This window comes from Vitis riparia, chromosome 13, assembly GCF_004353265.1.
Source record: "Vitis riparia cultivar Riparia Gloire de Montpellier isolate 1030 chromosome 13, EGFV_Vit.rip_1.0, whole genome shotgun sequence".
NCBI classification, from domain to species: domain Eukaryota; kingdom Viridiplantae; phylum Streptophyta; class Magnoliopsida; order Vitales; family Vitaceae; genus Vitis; species Vitis riparia.
In genome coordinates, this window is record NC_048443.1 from 22,958,454 (window position 1) to 22,973,973 (window position 15,520).

The 15,520-nt window shown below is 35.3% G+C and overlaps 1 protein-coding gene and 1 long non-coding RNA gene across 2 annotated transcripts; both read left to right on the forward strand.

Annotated features, from left to right (window-relative positions):
* Positions 1-439: 439 nt before the first annotated feature.
* Positions 440-3,321, forward strand: LOC117927994. The gene is made up of 2 exons (XR_004653463.1): positions 440-1,462; positions 2,966-3,321. It is a non-coding gene; the product is annotated as an uncharacterized LOC117927994 (long non-coding RNA).
* Positions 3,322-6,034: 2,713 nt separating this feature from the next.
* LOC117927652 (probable protein S-acyltransferase 15) lies at positions 6,035-12,919 on the forward strand. Its single transcript, XM_034847281.1, has 7 exons — positions 6,035-6,379; positions 9,759-9,851; positions 9,947-10,048; positions 10,132-10,203; positions 11,584-11,682; positions 11,772-11,867; positions 12,293-12,919. Exons 1-7 carry the CDS (start codon positions 6,107-6,109, stop codon positions 12,386-12,388), a joined length of 831 nt encoding a protein of 276 aa, XP_034703172.1. The 5' UTR covers positions 6,035-6,106; the 3' UTR covers positions 12,389-12,919.
* Positions 12,920-15,520: the final 2,601 nt, after the last annotated feature.

Genomic DNA, 15,520 nt, shown 5'->3' on the forward strand with positions numbered 1-15,520 from the left:
CTACCTAAGAATGAATACCAGATTTGAAAACCTTAACTCTAACGAAAACCAGATTTACATGAACAGTACTATTAACATCTCACCTACCTCCTTTTCTTGGTTAGAGGGAGAACTGTTTCCTTGATGACTTAGTCTTCAATTACCCATATTTTCTCTGCGATGGGCCTTCAGTTGAATGGAAACTGTTAGTCCTTTATGACCAGTCTTCACTTACCCATGTTCAGTTGTTCTCTCTTTTACTGCGGCCCTGAATGTCCATTAAGATTTTTAATCCCTCATGTATATATATTTCTTTAATTTTAAATAAAAATAGAAATAGTTGAAAACACAGAAGTTCCATGCACCCATCAGTCAACAAAGAAACCCATGAATGGAATTGTGCGTGTGTATATATATATACCTCAACCAAACCCTTCCGCCACCTACTTTTCCTCTCTCTTCCTGAAGCCCGGATGGATATAGCCGGGAACTATTCCTTTTCCTATATTTTTACAGTTTGTCCTTGCAGGGTTGGTTCTTTTCAGCTTCTTGGGGTTCTCTTTTTGGGATTTTTCTCTTCTTCCTTTTCCTTTTTTTTTTATTCATCTCCTGATAGATTAGGTTGTTTGCCGGAATCTGATCACGGGTTCTATCCAGATGGTGGTTATTTCATCAGAAATATCTGAACCACAAGCCCAGAGTCCAGAAGAAAAATTTTGAACTCGTTCTTACTCTTGAATTTCTTGTTCCTAGTTGGAAATAGAAATTAGGGGGGGAAAAGTTTTTTTTTTTTTTTTTTTTAACTCATCCATTTTTTTTGGGTCACGAATTTATGTTCTGCAGTACTGTATATTCCCTGATTAGGGTTTCTACCTGTGGCTATTTTAACCATTCGTATGATGCCACGTCATCCCATGCTGGTTGCCGTCGTGGCCATGGGTTGAAGACGTACATAAATCTCAGTGTTGGCCCTCTTCTCACCTTTTTCGTTTTACCCTTCACCGTTCCTTTTTTTTTTTTTTTTTTTTTTTTTGGGGAATTAAATCTTGAGTTCTTTAAATTACATTTTTCCTTTAAATTTGTTCTGCAACAAGTGTAGACCTTGGTATCATGCATGGATGAATTAAGAGTTGTTGTTTGCAGGTGTAGCATCATCAAGATTCACATGCAAAAGCCCGGCAGCGGCAGCGATGCCATCTTCGCTGCCTCAAGTTTTGGGGGTTGAGAATCTTGATGATGCTGCATCGGCAATAGATGACTATACTGAAACCCAGAAACTCACTAGTTTTTGAAGCTTATGAGCATTTGAATTGATGAGGTGAACTCCTTTCAATCTTCAACCTTTTTCTTTTTCTTTTTCTTATGCTTCACTTTAAATCTTCGATTGGGTGTTGTTTTTATTCTTCATTTGCAGGAAATTGAACAGGTTATGGTATGAGGAGAAAGATGCCGAGGCCCCAAGATCAATGAATTGAGAAGAAAGGTGAGAGGATCTGAGCTAGCTTTTATGTTTTATGCTATGTTGTGAGCATGTGATAGATGAGCATATTTTTATTGTAGCTGTGTCTGGTAGCTGGCTAGGGTTTCTAAATTTAAGCTCATGGGGTTAGTGAGAAGTGTAGGGCTTTGTTTGTCTTGATAGGGAGGAGCTTGTCATTGATGGAATAATTAAAATTTTGGGAATTATTCCAAGTGTTTTGTCTGGATTTTTGAAACTTGGAGCTTCTCTAGGAACTTGAATGAGAATCATACAAAGGGAGATGATGTCATATAGTGTAATGCCATTATCACTTGCCACCCATTTCCCAGCTTGATGGAGCCCTAAACTGCATCTTGAGTATTTGTCCCCTACCTCTCTCACACAACCCAACCCAATCTTACAAATAAGGCCATTTTTTTATCCATGATTGCCAACATACTCATTGGTTTTATTTGAAATTTGAAATGTGGGATTCCATAAACCTGTGATATATTATATAATTCAGCCATATATACAAGCTATTCATTCTTGAAGCATTTGGGTTTTACTATGGCATGTGAAATCCTTCCTCATGAATCCATGAAGGTGCTTTTGTATAGGCCTCCTTTACCTTTCTTCCTTTTAACATCTCTGATCACCCACATTTTAATTCCCTTATGAATCATAATCTTAGCTGAAGATTCATTTTAAAAATTTTTCATGCAACCTGTGAGTTATATTGACATGTTGATTCCCCCATAAACATATTCAAGTGGTTTTCACATTTTCTTGTCTTAGGGGGGTTGATTACTTGCAGTGACTTCTAATGGGACTACACTTACCCTTTGAAGGAACTTCTGAGAAACAATCCCCTTTCAGAGAGTGTGTGCATGTAATATTAGTGTTGATATTCATCAACTATATAGGAAAATGATGAGTTGTTTGTACATTTCTGCATTTGTATATATGTATACAATATGTTTTATATTGAGTCTGAGAAAATATCTACTTACATTCTGAGTTTAGTTTATACCTCTATACATTGACTATGACTGGTTCAGGACATAGTTCTAGTCAGAATAAACAGGCTAGAATCACCCACATGTAGAACGAGTACAAGAAAAATACAAAAGAATGAAGCTAATAATAGCTGTAACCAGCAAGTGAAAGTCTCCCTTCCAGCTTACATGCATTATGTTTTGATACAACACTTGATAGGGACAAGGTTTTGAGGTACATTATTTGGGGGGAGACTGTTATAGCTGGGAACCAACTTTAGGAATGATCACTTCTACCTGCACCCTTTTTTTCTTTTAATCTAAAGCCCCATAAATGATGATTTACAACCCTTCCTACTGCTGGAAGTTTCAATGAACATTCTGGGTAGAAAGTTAAGTTAATTCTCAGGTGGTTCACTTACAATCATTCTGGTAATTGGGGAATGAGTTATATATATATATATATAGAGAGAGAGAGAGAGAGAGAGAGTACCATGATTCTAAAACCATCCTTTTTTCTCTTTTACAGCAATGGAATCAAAGAAGAAATGCCCCAAGTCATGACATGTGGGGTGGTGGGGTGGCTACAGACAAAAGCTGCATGTTAAGTCATTTGACAAATGAATGAAAGGCGACGGATCTTGCCTTCTGAAGGTCCACAAGTACATCTACTGTTGGAAGAAAAAAAAAACAATGTGAAAAGCAAGCATTGAGATCATAGAAAATTAGCCTTACTACAGAAATTTACAAACCTTTCAATTTTTTTTGTAGGCATATATGCAAATAATGCATCCATCCCTGTGTATATATCTACACACTTCATCCTTCAAATCTCTATTCATGCCTTGTGATAGATGTTGAGCTCCTCACTATTTGTGACCTAAACCTAATTCCACATTCTCATTCTCAAACATTTATGCAAAAATTGCACTTAGAGCCCATTTGAATGTAATTATAAGGTGTGTTTATAACTTTTTTGACATTTAAAATATTTTATCATTTAAGTGTTGAAAAGTCTAAAAACGTTTTCTAAAATTAGTGCCTGACGCATTCTTATTTTCATTTGAGTTTATTTTCTTCTATATTAAAAACCTTAAAATGCTAATCCTAAATCTCCACTCAAGTCCGAGGGCTTGGGAAATGAGATCAGGTCTCGTTAATTTGCAGAATTTGCCGACTAAAGATTACCAAAGAAAGTTCATTCCTTTCCTCAATAGATACCCTCATAAATATTTAACTATTTGTCCCCAATTTGTAAATTTTTTATTTTTTATTTTTTTTGGGTATGAAAATGATGAAATCATATGGAATTACTGGGCATTGCCTTGGAGAATTTAACTTGCAATGAATACAAGTAGGAAAAACAAACAATTTGGAGGACAGTTGGCTCCTCATAATGTCTGATCTCTCCGGCACTTCCACCTTCCGCAATTATGCTTCCCATTATTAATGCACCTAGTCATTCATTACCATGGAGCCTTTGTCTGCACATACAAAGATCATGAAAAATAAACCTTTGGGTAATAATAAGTTTGTGGCCATGGCAGCCCACCTATCTCTATATGTTTCAACGTTGAAGCTTGAAGCTGAAGCACACCCACCCAAGATTTGAAAATTTTCAGATTTCTTCTAAGTAAATTTAAAAAGAAAATGCCCCTGAAAATATGTGACGAATATACATGAATGATAAGCAATGTTGTGTGTGTGTGAGAGAGAGAGAGAGAGAGAGAGAGAGAGAAAGATATAAGGTTGATGTAGGATGCACGTAGCTGCTCATCGTCCACCGATAAACTTAATGCATGGACAAATTATGGTTGGCTTATTGGTACAACCAATTTATTGATTTGTACTATGTCTATCAAATTGATACATCTATATCAATCTCCCTATCAAAACCTTTGCCCTTTGCTTCGCTATGGTTATACCCTCTTTTTTTTGGTCAAATTTAAGGGTTCCCACCTCCATGGTCCCCATCCGAACCCCCCTCATTAACCTGCCAAGCTGCATGCCCTATCAAACCACCACCCGTGCAACTTTTCTAACAAGCCCCTCTAGGACTTGGCACCACTGGCATTCAAAAGATTTCGACAGGCTTCATGGTTACGTGCATGATATGCAGCCAGATTCGTGCCGCAACCACTAAATAATGTTGTGTCAAGTGCTATCCATTACGGGCCACCCCACCATTCCCCCTCAGAATGAAATTTCATGGTCCCCCAACCTAGGAACCATAAGTATACATTGGTATGACATGGATTCCACATGGAATGGGCAGAACTGTCATTTCACATGTCACGCATCAGGGAAGATCGATAGATATCATGACATGGGATTGAAATGATGCCTGAAATATTTTAGTGATCATAGAGATCACAATAGGGACCACATTGCTGTGACAGCTTGTACAATGTTTGGATTTTTACTCATGAAGCATAGGTTCTGAGATGTCAATTTGAAGAAAATGGCATTGCCAGGATCAGTGTTTGGCTGCAGAAGCTATATCATATTGCCTTAACGCATTCTGCGCTATGTGTTCATGTAATATCATGAGTTTGCAGCTTTGAATTATAGATCTATCTGAGAAGCTGTTTGCCACGAGATGTTAGTTGAGTTCAGTGCAGGGCGTTGTTTGGCAAGTGGGAAAATTTTTTTCCCGACAAGGGACTGTATTCCTCTACTGTCAATGGACAGAATCATTGCATGCTGACTCCATCTCAGTCCTGAATGTGCAGCATCAAGTTTGGCCTACGGCTACCTAAACCAATATCTCAATTGGAAGCTGGGCCTGGGCTGGATTTTGGGCTGAGGCCCCTCTCAGCAGAGAGGCAATGATTCCATCCCCATTCCCATGTTGACTAGGTTTAAAATGGGATTCACACTGGACCAGGCCCATCTGAGGCCCAGATCGTTAGAGACGCTGCAAATTTTACATTAAAGCCCGAACTTGAAGACTAGCCCGAGCTCAATCCAGGCCACAAGCACAAATAGGCCCAAGTGGACTCAAGGGCTGGTTCAACCCAAAATATAACTAGGGTAGTGGGCTTGGTTACTCTTTCTATCTTCAGGGCCCATCCAAAGCCTCGGCCAGTTGAAGTAAAGCCCACCCAAACGCCCGTGGTTAGGCTACTCCGGCCCAAGGATTTTAATAAAATTTATCGCAATTACTACCGTTCATTTTAAAGGACATCCATTCATTTTTTTTTTTTGAAAATGTGATTTTTTTGAAATTTATTTTTCAAAATTAATTTTAAATAAAAGAATAAAAGAAAAGTTCTTTTGGTATCTCTTAGAAACACAAGTGTTTGACAACTTGTATTTTCAAAAAAATAAAATAAAAAATGTGTGGATAGATAAATTTTCGTTATTTTAAAAATAATTTTTTAATTTTGATTTTTTAAAATATTTTTAAATTCAATGTATATAAATAAGCTTTATTTATCCCTATTAAATTATTTTAAATCATTGTTCTTCAAAAGCCCAATATTCATTACTCGTTTTAAAAAAAGCCTCGGAAAATCAGGCCAGCCCAGCTTGCGGCCCAACTATCAGCAGCCCATAAACTGGACTTCTACATTCTCCACATCCGAATAACTTCTTCTCCGGCAAAGAAAACTGCAAATTTTCTCGACTTTTCCCAGGAAGTCAAAACCACTCAGATCCATTTTCACCCATGAAGGACAAGAGATTCCTCTCAATTCCTATTTTCTCTGTTTTTCTATTGCTGGGTTTCGTATATTACGTCACAGTATTCGTTTTCATAGAGGATTGGGTGGGGTTGCAGACCTCGCCGGGTTTTTTGAACGCTTTGATCTTCACTTTCTTGGCTTTTCTCTCTCTTTTCTCTTTATTCGTATGCGTTTCCTCCGACCCAGGGCGTGTTCCACCAAGCTATGTTCCTGACGATGAAGAGAGTAACGTTTCAGATCAAGAAACCAAGAGAAATGTAAGTTTTTGTGTGTTTCTTTAATTTGTTTTTGTTGATTTTATTTCGATGCTGGAAAAATGTGGGAAAAGAGGAGAAGATGAAATTTTTGAATTGAAATGGAAGGCCCAACTCTGACGAGCTAAGTAGTTGTCTTGGGGTTTCTTGGGTGCCTAATAAGGTTCTGAATTTTAATGCATTTCATTTCCCATATTTTCTTGGCCACCAAACGGAGTTTTAATTGCGATCATGAGACTGGAGTTTTAGAAATATTATTTTGCAGTGGTGTTGGAAATCAATTGGATTCTGTGATGTCTTGGCAAATGTATGATGGGTTTGTGAAAAGATTTATGTTAGAGGATGATGCAGAATCACAGTGCTGTAGTTGTTAGCAGAGAAGCACAGAATAGATGTTAGAAAAGAGATAATTGGTAAAATACCATAGTGACAGAACTGAACAAAGCTTAATCACAATTGCCAACTGCTACAATTAAGTTATATCTAAAGCCATAAATTTCATGTCTGTTTTTTTCCCCCACTTGACCTTGTAATCATAACCAACTGAGGTAGTGTCCTTTTTCATGGTTAAAGAGGTGGGCAAAACTCTTGACATGTTAACGGGGTGACTATGATGGTCTGTAGGCTTAATCTTGTATCTTCTAATCTTAGTCACAGGCCATTGGTTGTTGCGCTAATTGTTGGAACTACAATTCTCTCCCTTAAGCACAAGGACCTATGCGAGAATCATCTGAAACACCCATTGAGTGTCTGATAGAAAGGCTTTTGTGGCTAAAAGTCACATTGTCATGCCTAGTACTTACACCAAGCTTGATCTAATCAGAGTCCTCTATTTTAGAAGTAAACCAGTAACTCTGATTAACAGTTTAAAATAAATAAATAATTAAATACCCATGCTTATTGTATGTGTATAACAATATATCTTTGCCAATCAAGTGGTTACAATGATGCTTTCTTTATGCATGAAGAGTTGGGCTGACCATTGCCTCTTGGAAGGATTAAGCTTGAGGAGTGGAAGTGTGAATGAGTTTAGGTGTATTTCTGTTCATGTGTATTTCATTTTATGCTCAAAATATTAATAGGCATTAACCTTATCAATAAAAAGGAATATTTCATTTTTCTGCTGTTTTATCTCCTTGAAAACTGAACCAAGAAGTATTATTAGCTTATTTCTTAAAACTTTGTTACAGCTGTTTTATAATTAGAAACTTTTTTTTTTCATTTTCATCTAGAAACTAGCTGTTCTTTACATGAAAATTTTGCCTTCATTGAGATTTGAATTTGACGGTTTTGACCATCAGTAGCCTAAAGTTCTATCAAGAAAGAACCTGGTTGTAGCTTAGAAAATCGGGATTCTAAAGTTCCAAATTAGGCCTCTTGTACTAACATTTTAAAAGACATTCCTTTGAATATCATTCAGCTTAGTTGGCTTTCGTTATGTACACCTTTAGGGTTGCGTCAACATTGAGATGAGCCTAGATGAGCTTGAGGAGATGTAATTCTTATATAGTCTTTGCTGTTCTTTTTGTACAAATCTCCTTGTAAAGTGGGGTTTTTTTTGGTGTTTTGATCAGGGTTGTGTTTTTATGAGGAGGATTTCTCATCCTTCTCATGACCTCTTTATAGTAATTAATAAATCTTTTGTTTCTAATAAAAAAAAATTAGGAGTCACACAATTGCAATCAGAGAGCGAGAGCATTGCCTACTCCTAGAACTAAGATTTGTTCATTTCCACGAGATTCACTTGTTTCCTCAATCCTAACCAATATAGCCATACAATCTTAACTTGGGTAGAATTTTTTTACCACATCCAAGTTGTACAAAAATTAACCAAAGTTTATTGCTTGTTGGGTTCAGTTCAACCACCCAAGTTTTGGCTTGAATTTATTTGGATGGTTCCACTCTTGCTCCTTTAGTTTGGATTTGTAATGACACTTGATTGTTTTTTTATTTATTATCATTTATATTATGAATATAATGGGTTTTGAATCAACAGAGGGTTAGGATATGCAGCTAGATGGACTTTTGTGGTTTTATTTATTTATTGAAGTAACAAACTAATAAAGCATTATATAAGAGAATTCTTTATTGTTAATTATATTTGTCTTAGGCCCTTAGATTCTTTTGGGAACTTCTATGTTTGCTTGGATTAGCACCCTACATGAGGTTTGTCAGTACTTTTCATTTCAGAAACTTAGGGCCTATTTGGCAACACTTTTGTAAATAGTTCTTAAAAAAATTTCTCTATTTCTTTTTAAGAACAAAATTTTGTTTGAAAACTCAAATATGAAAAATAGTTTATTATTCTCCGTATTTCCAATTGTTTCTCAAAACACCTTACAAAAAACATCTGAAAATGTCTTAAATTTGTTCTAAAAAATTACTTTATTTTCAAAACAAACTTTCAAAAAGTTGTTTTCTGTTTAAATTTTCCAAATGTGTTTTTGAGAACAAAAAATCATGAAAATCCATTTGATTATCAATTGTTCCCAAAACAGGTTTTTCATTTTTTTTTTTAAATAAGACGTTTTTAGAACATATTTTAATTGTTTTCAGTTATTTTCTAACGATTGTTTTAAAAAATAAAGTACTACATATAAAATTTATTTTTAAAAAAATATTTGGAAACATAAAAAATAAGTTGAGAACATTTCAAATTCACAAACATAATTTTTTTTTCTAAGAAACATCAAAGAACTATTTTAAAAATTATGTTTTTAGAACTGTTTTCGAAAATATTCCCAAACATTTTTTTATTCAGGACAAAAAAATATTTTTAAGAATAGTTTTTAAACAAGCTCTTATTTTGAAGGTGCCCTACGTTGCACTTCCATATGTAAGTTTGTAGTGTAATATGGAGACATCACCATAATTACTTGAAAATGATAGGTATGAGGTCACTTACTGAAAGCCATGAATGCCTTGATTTCAAGGATGTAGCAAATGTTAGGACAAAAAAGATGATTAAGAAGGTCTAGCTTAGCTTCCTTGGTCTAGCTTAGCTAAGCAAACTTTTCTAAGTAAAGCCTTTTCAATGGTTCAAATTTCTAACATAGATTCCAAGAAATGGGCCGAATGTACATATTTGGCATCTTTTATCTATAAGTATCTAATATTTATCATGGACTATCATTAGCCTTTTTGTCCATAAAAAAATGAAAATCTTTATATTCATCTCTTCTCTAAACCAAGGATAATCCCCAATGACCAATCTTTATCTTTCAAACGGATGGTTTATTGATATGTTATTTTTATAATGGATTACTGCTATTTTGTAGTGACACAAGAAATTTTATGTAAATAATTTTTAGTGAATCCAGAAGGGCATCAATTATATCTTACATGAGAAGTTAATGTGTCTTCTTGGCTACCTAATGTACAGGGTGCACAATTAAGGCATTGTGACAAATGTTGTATCTACAAGCCTCCCAGGGCTCATCATTGCCGTGTTTGTAGAAGGTGTGTTTTAAGGATGGTATGTGTGCTATAATGAATTGATTTATGATCTTCAATTATGACCATAATTAAATTTTTAATTGATGCTTTCTTCTCACACTAAAATCAATGCAGGATCACCACTGTTTGTGGATAAACAATTGTGTTGGTTATTGGAACTATAAGGCCTTTGTGATGCTTGTCTTATATGCAACTATTGGAAGCATCCACTCTACGGTATGTTTGATTTGGTTCTTTCCCCTTGTTTTAATATTATCTAGTTGTCTCCAATTATGACAGTAGCTTTTCTACCTACATAGGTCATACTTGTAACCTGTGCACTGCAAAGGGATTGGGATTTTAGTGGAAGGGTTCCTGTCAAGATCTTTTATGTAAGTTGGTAATTGATTATCTATAATTGTTCTGTTAGTTGTGTTCATGAAGGAAAATGCATGAGTAGCTTAATAGAATTTAATTTGAGAGTTCAACTACTAATTTCATAAGAATTCATTTTGATGGAAAATTTTATAGAAAGAGAATTTCTATTTTTTGTATTTCTTTGTGGGAAATAGGTTCATTTTTGTATGAGAAACATATCAGGGTGATTTATATATTCATAGATCATGAAGGCAAAAGTCATGGGATACAGATAGGTTTATAGAAGCTAGATTGAAGATGCAGAGATGTGAAGGAGAGATGGTTGATGTGCAATGAACTTCAACTAGGTGTAGATATTGACATTTATCAAAAAAAAAAAAAAAAGTTGGGTGTAGATATTGGGATTTTTTTGAAACTTAGGTTTTGTATTTGGGTTCTCTTTCCTCTATAATCTTTTTATGGCATAGTGGACTAGTTTTCTTTAATTCATGGATATAGTCATGGTTGATAGAACGATGTTAGATCCCATGTCTCTTTGTTTGTAGATCATTTGATCTTTACTTTTCAGCAGAAAATAGGTTAAAACTTCCATTTTCATAAAAATTTATCCAAGAAGTGAAAAAGGATGAGATAGATCTTCAACCAAGGACGCAATCTGGAGGAAGGGATTTAGGCAATCCGGAGTAAAGGATGACATTTTAATAAAAGTCAGGTCATTCCTTGAAACATTTGGGTACTTCTCCACCAATATATATTTATATATATAAAATATCTTCAAAAATTTATATTATCCCTCTCTTATTCTTGGAGCTTATTTGCTAACCTGCCATTAAATCAAGGATGGTACAAGGTATGATCCAACAAGGGAAAAAATAAATGATCTAACAACCTGCCACCTCCTCACCAAGGGCACCAATTCAGTCCTATTCCAACTAATCAAATGGTCATCCATATTTTTATTGTGAATCAGTTTTGTTTCTGATCCAAGAAAGTAAAATAATAAAAAAGTTAAAGAAAAGAATCCATCATCACTATCCACATTAGGATAATACTTTTGATGGACAAAGGAACCTGCACCTTTGCCAGAAAATCTTTCCGCTATCAATAACCAACACTTCAAAGTAAGAATTTACCAAAAATAATCCATTGTTGCCCCTATGCCAAACCTCCCAATGGACCACTTCCCTCCCCCCTGCACACACACACACAAATCCTCCCTCAATTAAAATTTATTGTGTAAGCTTTTTAAAAGCTAGCACATTTGCTGACTCCTAATCACCAGTGTAGGTCCCATCTACTAAGCTCATCTAATTTTTCATCTGATTTCTATTTTAACTTGATTTATTTCTCATGATTGAAATTTCTTGAAGTTTCTAACTGCAGTATTATTTCAGTTTACCTTTGGTGCTATGATGGTTACCTTAAGCTTGACATTGGGAACTTTCTTAGGTTGGCACATCTACCTTCTCACTCATAATATGACAACTATAGAGGTAGGCTTGTGAATTTTCAACATTGGATGCACATGGATGTTTCTTGTGTAGTTATCAATGAACATATAGGAATGGGTCTTTTTTTCCAGTATTATGAAGGAATTCGGGCAGCATGGCTGGCAAAGAAATCTGGGCAGAGCTATCGTCATCCATTCAACGTTGGTGTTTACAAAAATATTACCTTGGTATCCCTCTCTCTCAGTTGGATCATTAAGGCTATGTTTGGTTCCCGGAAAATTTGAAAATGCGAGGGAAAGAAAATACAAAGGAAAAGTAGAAGGAAAGAAAAAGTGAAGGAAAATAAAAAAATAGATTAAAAGTTGATAAATTATTTTTTTTGTTACTTCAAACTCATTTTATTTATTTTAACTCATCAATATAAAGATTAAATAATTTAAAAATACATAAGTTTTTAATTAGTTTTAATTATATTTGATTTTCTTTGATATTTTTCATAGGACAACCAAACATGAGAAAATCATTTTCCTTAGCATTTTTTTTCTTTCCTTTGTACTTTCCGGGAACCAAACATAGCCTAAGTCAATTTTCATGTCTTTAAATATTGATCTAGTTATGTGTCAGTGTTCTAACTCTTCTTCCTTCTGTTCAGGTATTAGGTCCAAACATGCTCAAGTGGCTATGTCCCTCATCAGTAGGCCATTTAAAAGATGGAATTAGCTTCCCTGTATCACGTTATAATTCATAAATGTTTACTTCCTCCACTCAGCTTTCAGAAATAGCGGCATCTTGTGCTTGATAATTCTAGTGTAAAAGATCTCAATTTATTTGGTTTATCCTTTGATTCTCAAGATAAGATCAAGTTTGAAGAGGGGAAATTGGATGGAAGCTGCCACAATTCATTCTGAATGACCTTGGACAAATTCTCAGCTTCAAGTAAGCGAATTCTAATTTGCAAACACAAATATCATGGTGGGGCCTGTTAGTGAAGCCAGGTAAACAATTGACTGTTTTTAATATCTGAAACACTGGGTTGTGATGTTCTTCACACGTGAATGATGTTGGAAATTGTACATTTTGTTGTGTAAAAGGATTTTTTTTTTTTTGTCAAGTTGTTGGTGTTTTGCAACTTGCAATTTTTGTCTTTGCTTTGCAAACAGTAGGCAAAACAGAGACATTTTGTAGCTTCATGTCATTAGGTGCATTTTTGTGTATATTGTTCATAGAGGCCGTCAAGTTGATAATTTTATGCATTTAATGAGAACCACTTTGTCCAAAATATTGTGTCTGTTAGTGTGCCAGTTTATTATTAAGAAATAAAGTTTGCATTCATGCCTAATGTAGTATTCTGATCTTAAACACATATTTGAATTCTAGATTAATATAAATGAACTTCTACTTTGTCATCGTGGATATCCTTTTTGCTTGTTTTTGACTTAGGTCTTCAATTTCCATACTTCGTACCCTTACTATGGGGTAGAAGGAAGAAAAATTCAATGTTGATGTGTTAAAAAAAATACAGGAATATAGATGGGAGATGCTAATGTTGAAAAAAGAAGCTAAAAATGCGCAGAATTGGTTATATGAAAATTATCCATAGATATTTATGAAATGCTAAAAAAAGATAATGCCCATGAGGTGGAGTTGGGGTGAGGATGTGGGAGGTTCTTGGTTCCCTTCCTAGAGAGGAAAAAATGTTGCATATAAAAAAATGCTAGAAGGAGATAATAATTAACAACCTAGGATCAATAATATTGTGGGCATAGTGCCTATTTAACAAACGTGTGATGTATCACGAGAGGGTATGAGGCATGCACACAAGTATCCACCAGTAGCATATCATTCATATACTAATTCGAACATCCAAATACTGTAGAGAGAAAGGAAACATAGAGAAGAATAGATAACAAAAAGAGAATGAGTGGGGCAAACTGGGGACAATTCCTCCATTATGTAGCAAAAATCAAGAAGGGACCAAAATACCCTCACAAAGGTATGGTGGTCACACGCTTTAAGTGACACCAGTGACCTGAGCAAGGGCATAGATATCCAGTGTGCTAGCTTGCTTACACATGCTTTGATGAAAACAATTTTTAGCCAATTCTAGCATAAGATCTGTCTTCATTATCTTGTTTCCCACAAAATGATAATCTACTAAATATTCTGTGGTGTGAGTCTATGTCATTGTGATTTTGATTTGGGAGAAACTAAGTTTTAACCATTTGGACTTTGGAGAAGATGTCTTTGCAAATTTGGAAGCGTCAAAACCTTATGATTGTACCAAGTTTTAGCAATTGAAATGCATTGTATATGTACATGTCTAGAGATGCATCTAGAATCCCTATAGCCCAAAGCTGGAGACTCATTCTTGAGAATTGATGGTCTGTACTTTATACGGCATGGGACTTTGTTTCCCAACACCTCTACATTAAAATAAGTGTGAAAATATATATTTTGAGAATCGCCAATAGAATCTGCTACTATAGCTGGTCTTGAGAACTGAAGGTCTTCAGTTCAATTTTGCATGAAAATCTTGCCTCTTTCCTGAATTCTATATAGGCGAATTATAAGCAGTGTTCTTGAATACGTATTTAGGGAACAGAAGGTCAGTATGTAAACATACAGCAAAAATTCTACCATCTGGAGCTACCAAAAATGATTAATGTGATGAAGAGAATGAACAGAAAGATTGGATGCTATGTATTTATTAACTGGAATAAGCTTGTAATCGAGAGAGAGATTTTATATGTCAAAAAACTAATTGAGATAGAGATCTATATTTTGAGAGCTTGAACTGGCAAAGTCTGTGAAAGTCCCTTGGTTAAATTGGCTGGTAGCACCACAGCCACGGGCAAAGTCTTGGTATCAAACCCCAGGAACTGCATGAGTTGTGGATTTGGAGGTTGATGTGTAAGCCATTGTCCACTACGGGAGCTGCATGAGAGAGAGTGCATGCTAGATATGGACTGTATAGCATCTTTTTTGTGTGCATTTTTGGCTGTTTGAGATAAACTGGAGTACAATAATGCAATAATTCTGGCTGTTTCTTCCCCCTTCACTGCAAGACATGGGAGAGTTGAACCCCATGCTTGTTCAGAATGGTACTAGGCATGATGTTTTGAACAGGATGTCTTCATCCAAATGAGAGAGTTAAGAAGTATCACTATGTCCACAATAAAGGGGCAAAAATATTTTTACTAAGTTCTCTGCATTATCCAGATTGGATTTATTCTTTCTAGGAGTGTAACCTCCTGTTGAGAACCCCATGAGTTTGTTCTTCATGGATATTTTTTGGTGCTATCATCTTTAGTATCTACTCTATCATATCTATGAGGCTATTGAGATGATTGAGGGATATAATCCTAGATAGAACCAGTCAAAAAAGATTTGATGACTGATCCTAAGTGTGGGTAAGTATGTGTTTGTGTGTATTATATATGCATATGCTTTTGAATTAAACCGCACCGGTGAAGCATGATTTTACAGCTCTAAATCCTTATTTGAACACATCAATGTGATTATTGTGATGTACTCATAGAATGCATTATACATACACATTGAGAGGCTAGCAACAGCATTAGTCTGTACAGCTTGGTTGATGAGGGTTGAAGATTTACTGTTCAATTCTGCATAGGGACCGTGACGGTTAGAACATCCCTTATATTTAGCAAACAACTAAGAGCATCCGTGTCAACAGCACACTGGCATAAGCATCAAGTTTCAAAACTGAAGATCCATACATCTATTCTGCATGGAGACCTTGTCTTTTTGTAACCTTTTTTTCCAAGTGTTACACACACACACACACACATATAAATGAATCATAATGGGAGTCCTTGATACATATTTGAAGGGCTGAGGTCTATAATTTGGAGCCACA

Coding starts and splice junctions, on each gene's coding strand:
- LOC117927652 (XM_034847281.1), top strand. CDS start 6,107: ATGAAGGACAAGAGATTCCTCTCAATTCCTATTTTCTCTGTTTTTCTA. Junction 10,204..11,583: donor TTCCTGTCAAGATCTTTTAT/GTAAGTTGGTAA, acceptor GTATTATTTCAG/TTTACCTTTGGTGCTATGAT. Junction 11,683..11,771: donor ATAATATGACAACTATAGAG/GTAGGCTTGTGA, acceptor CTTTTTTTCCAG/TATTATGAAGGAATTCGGGC.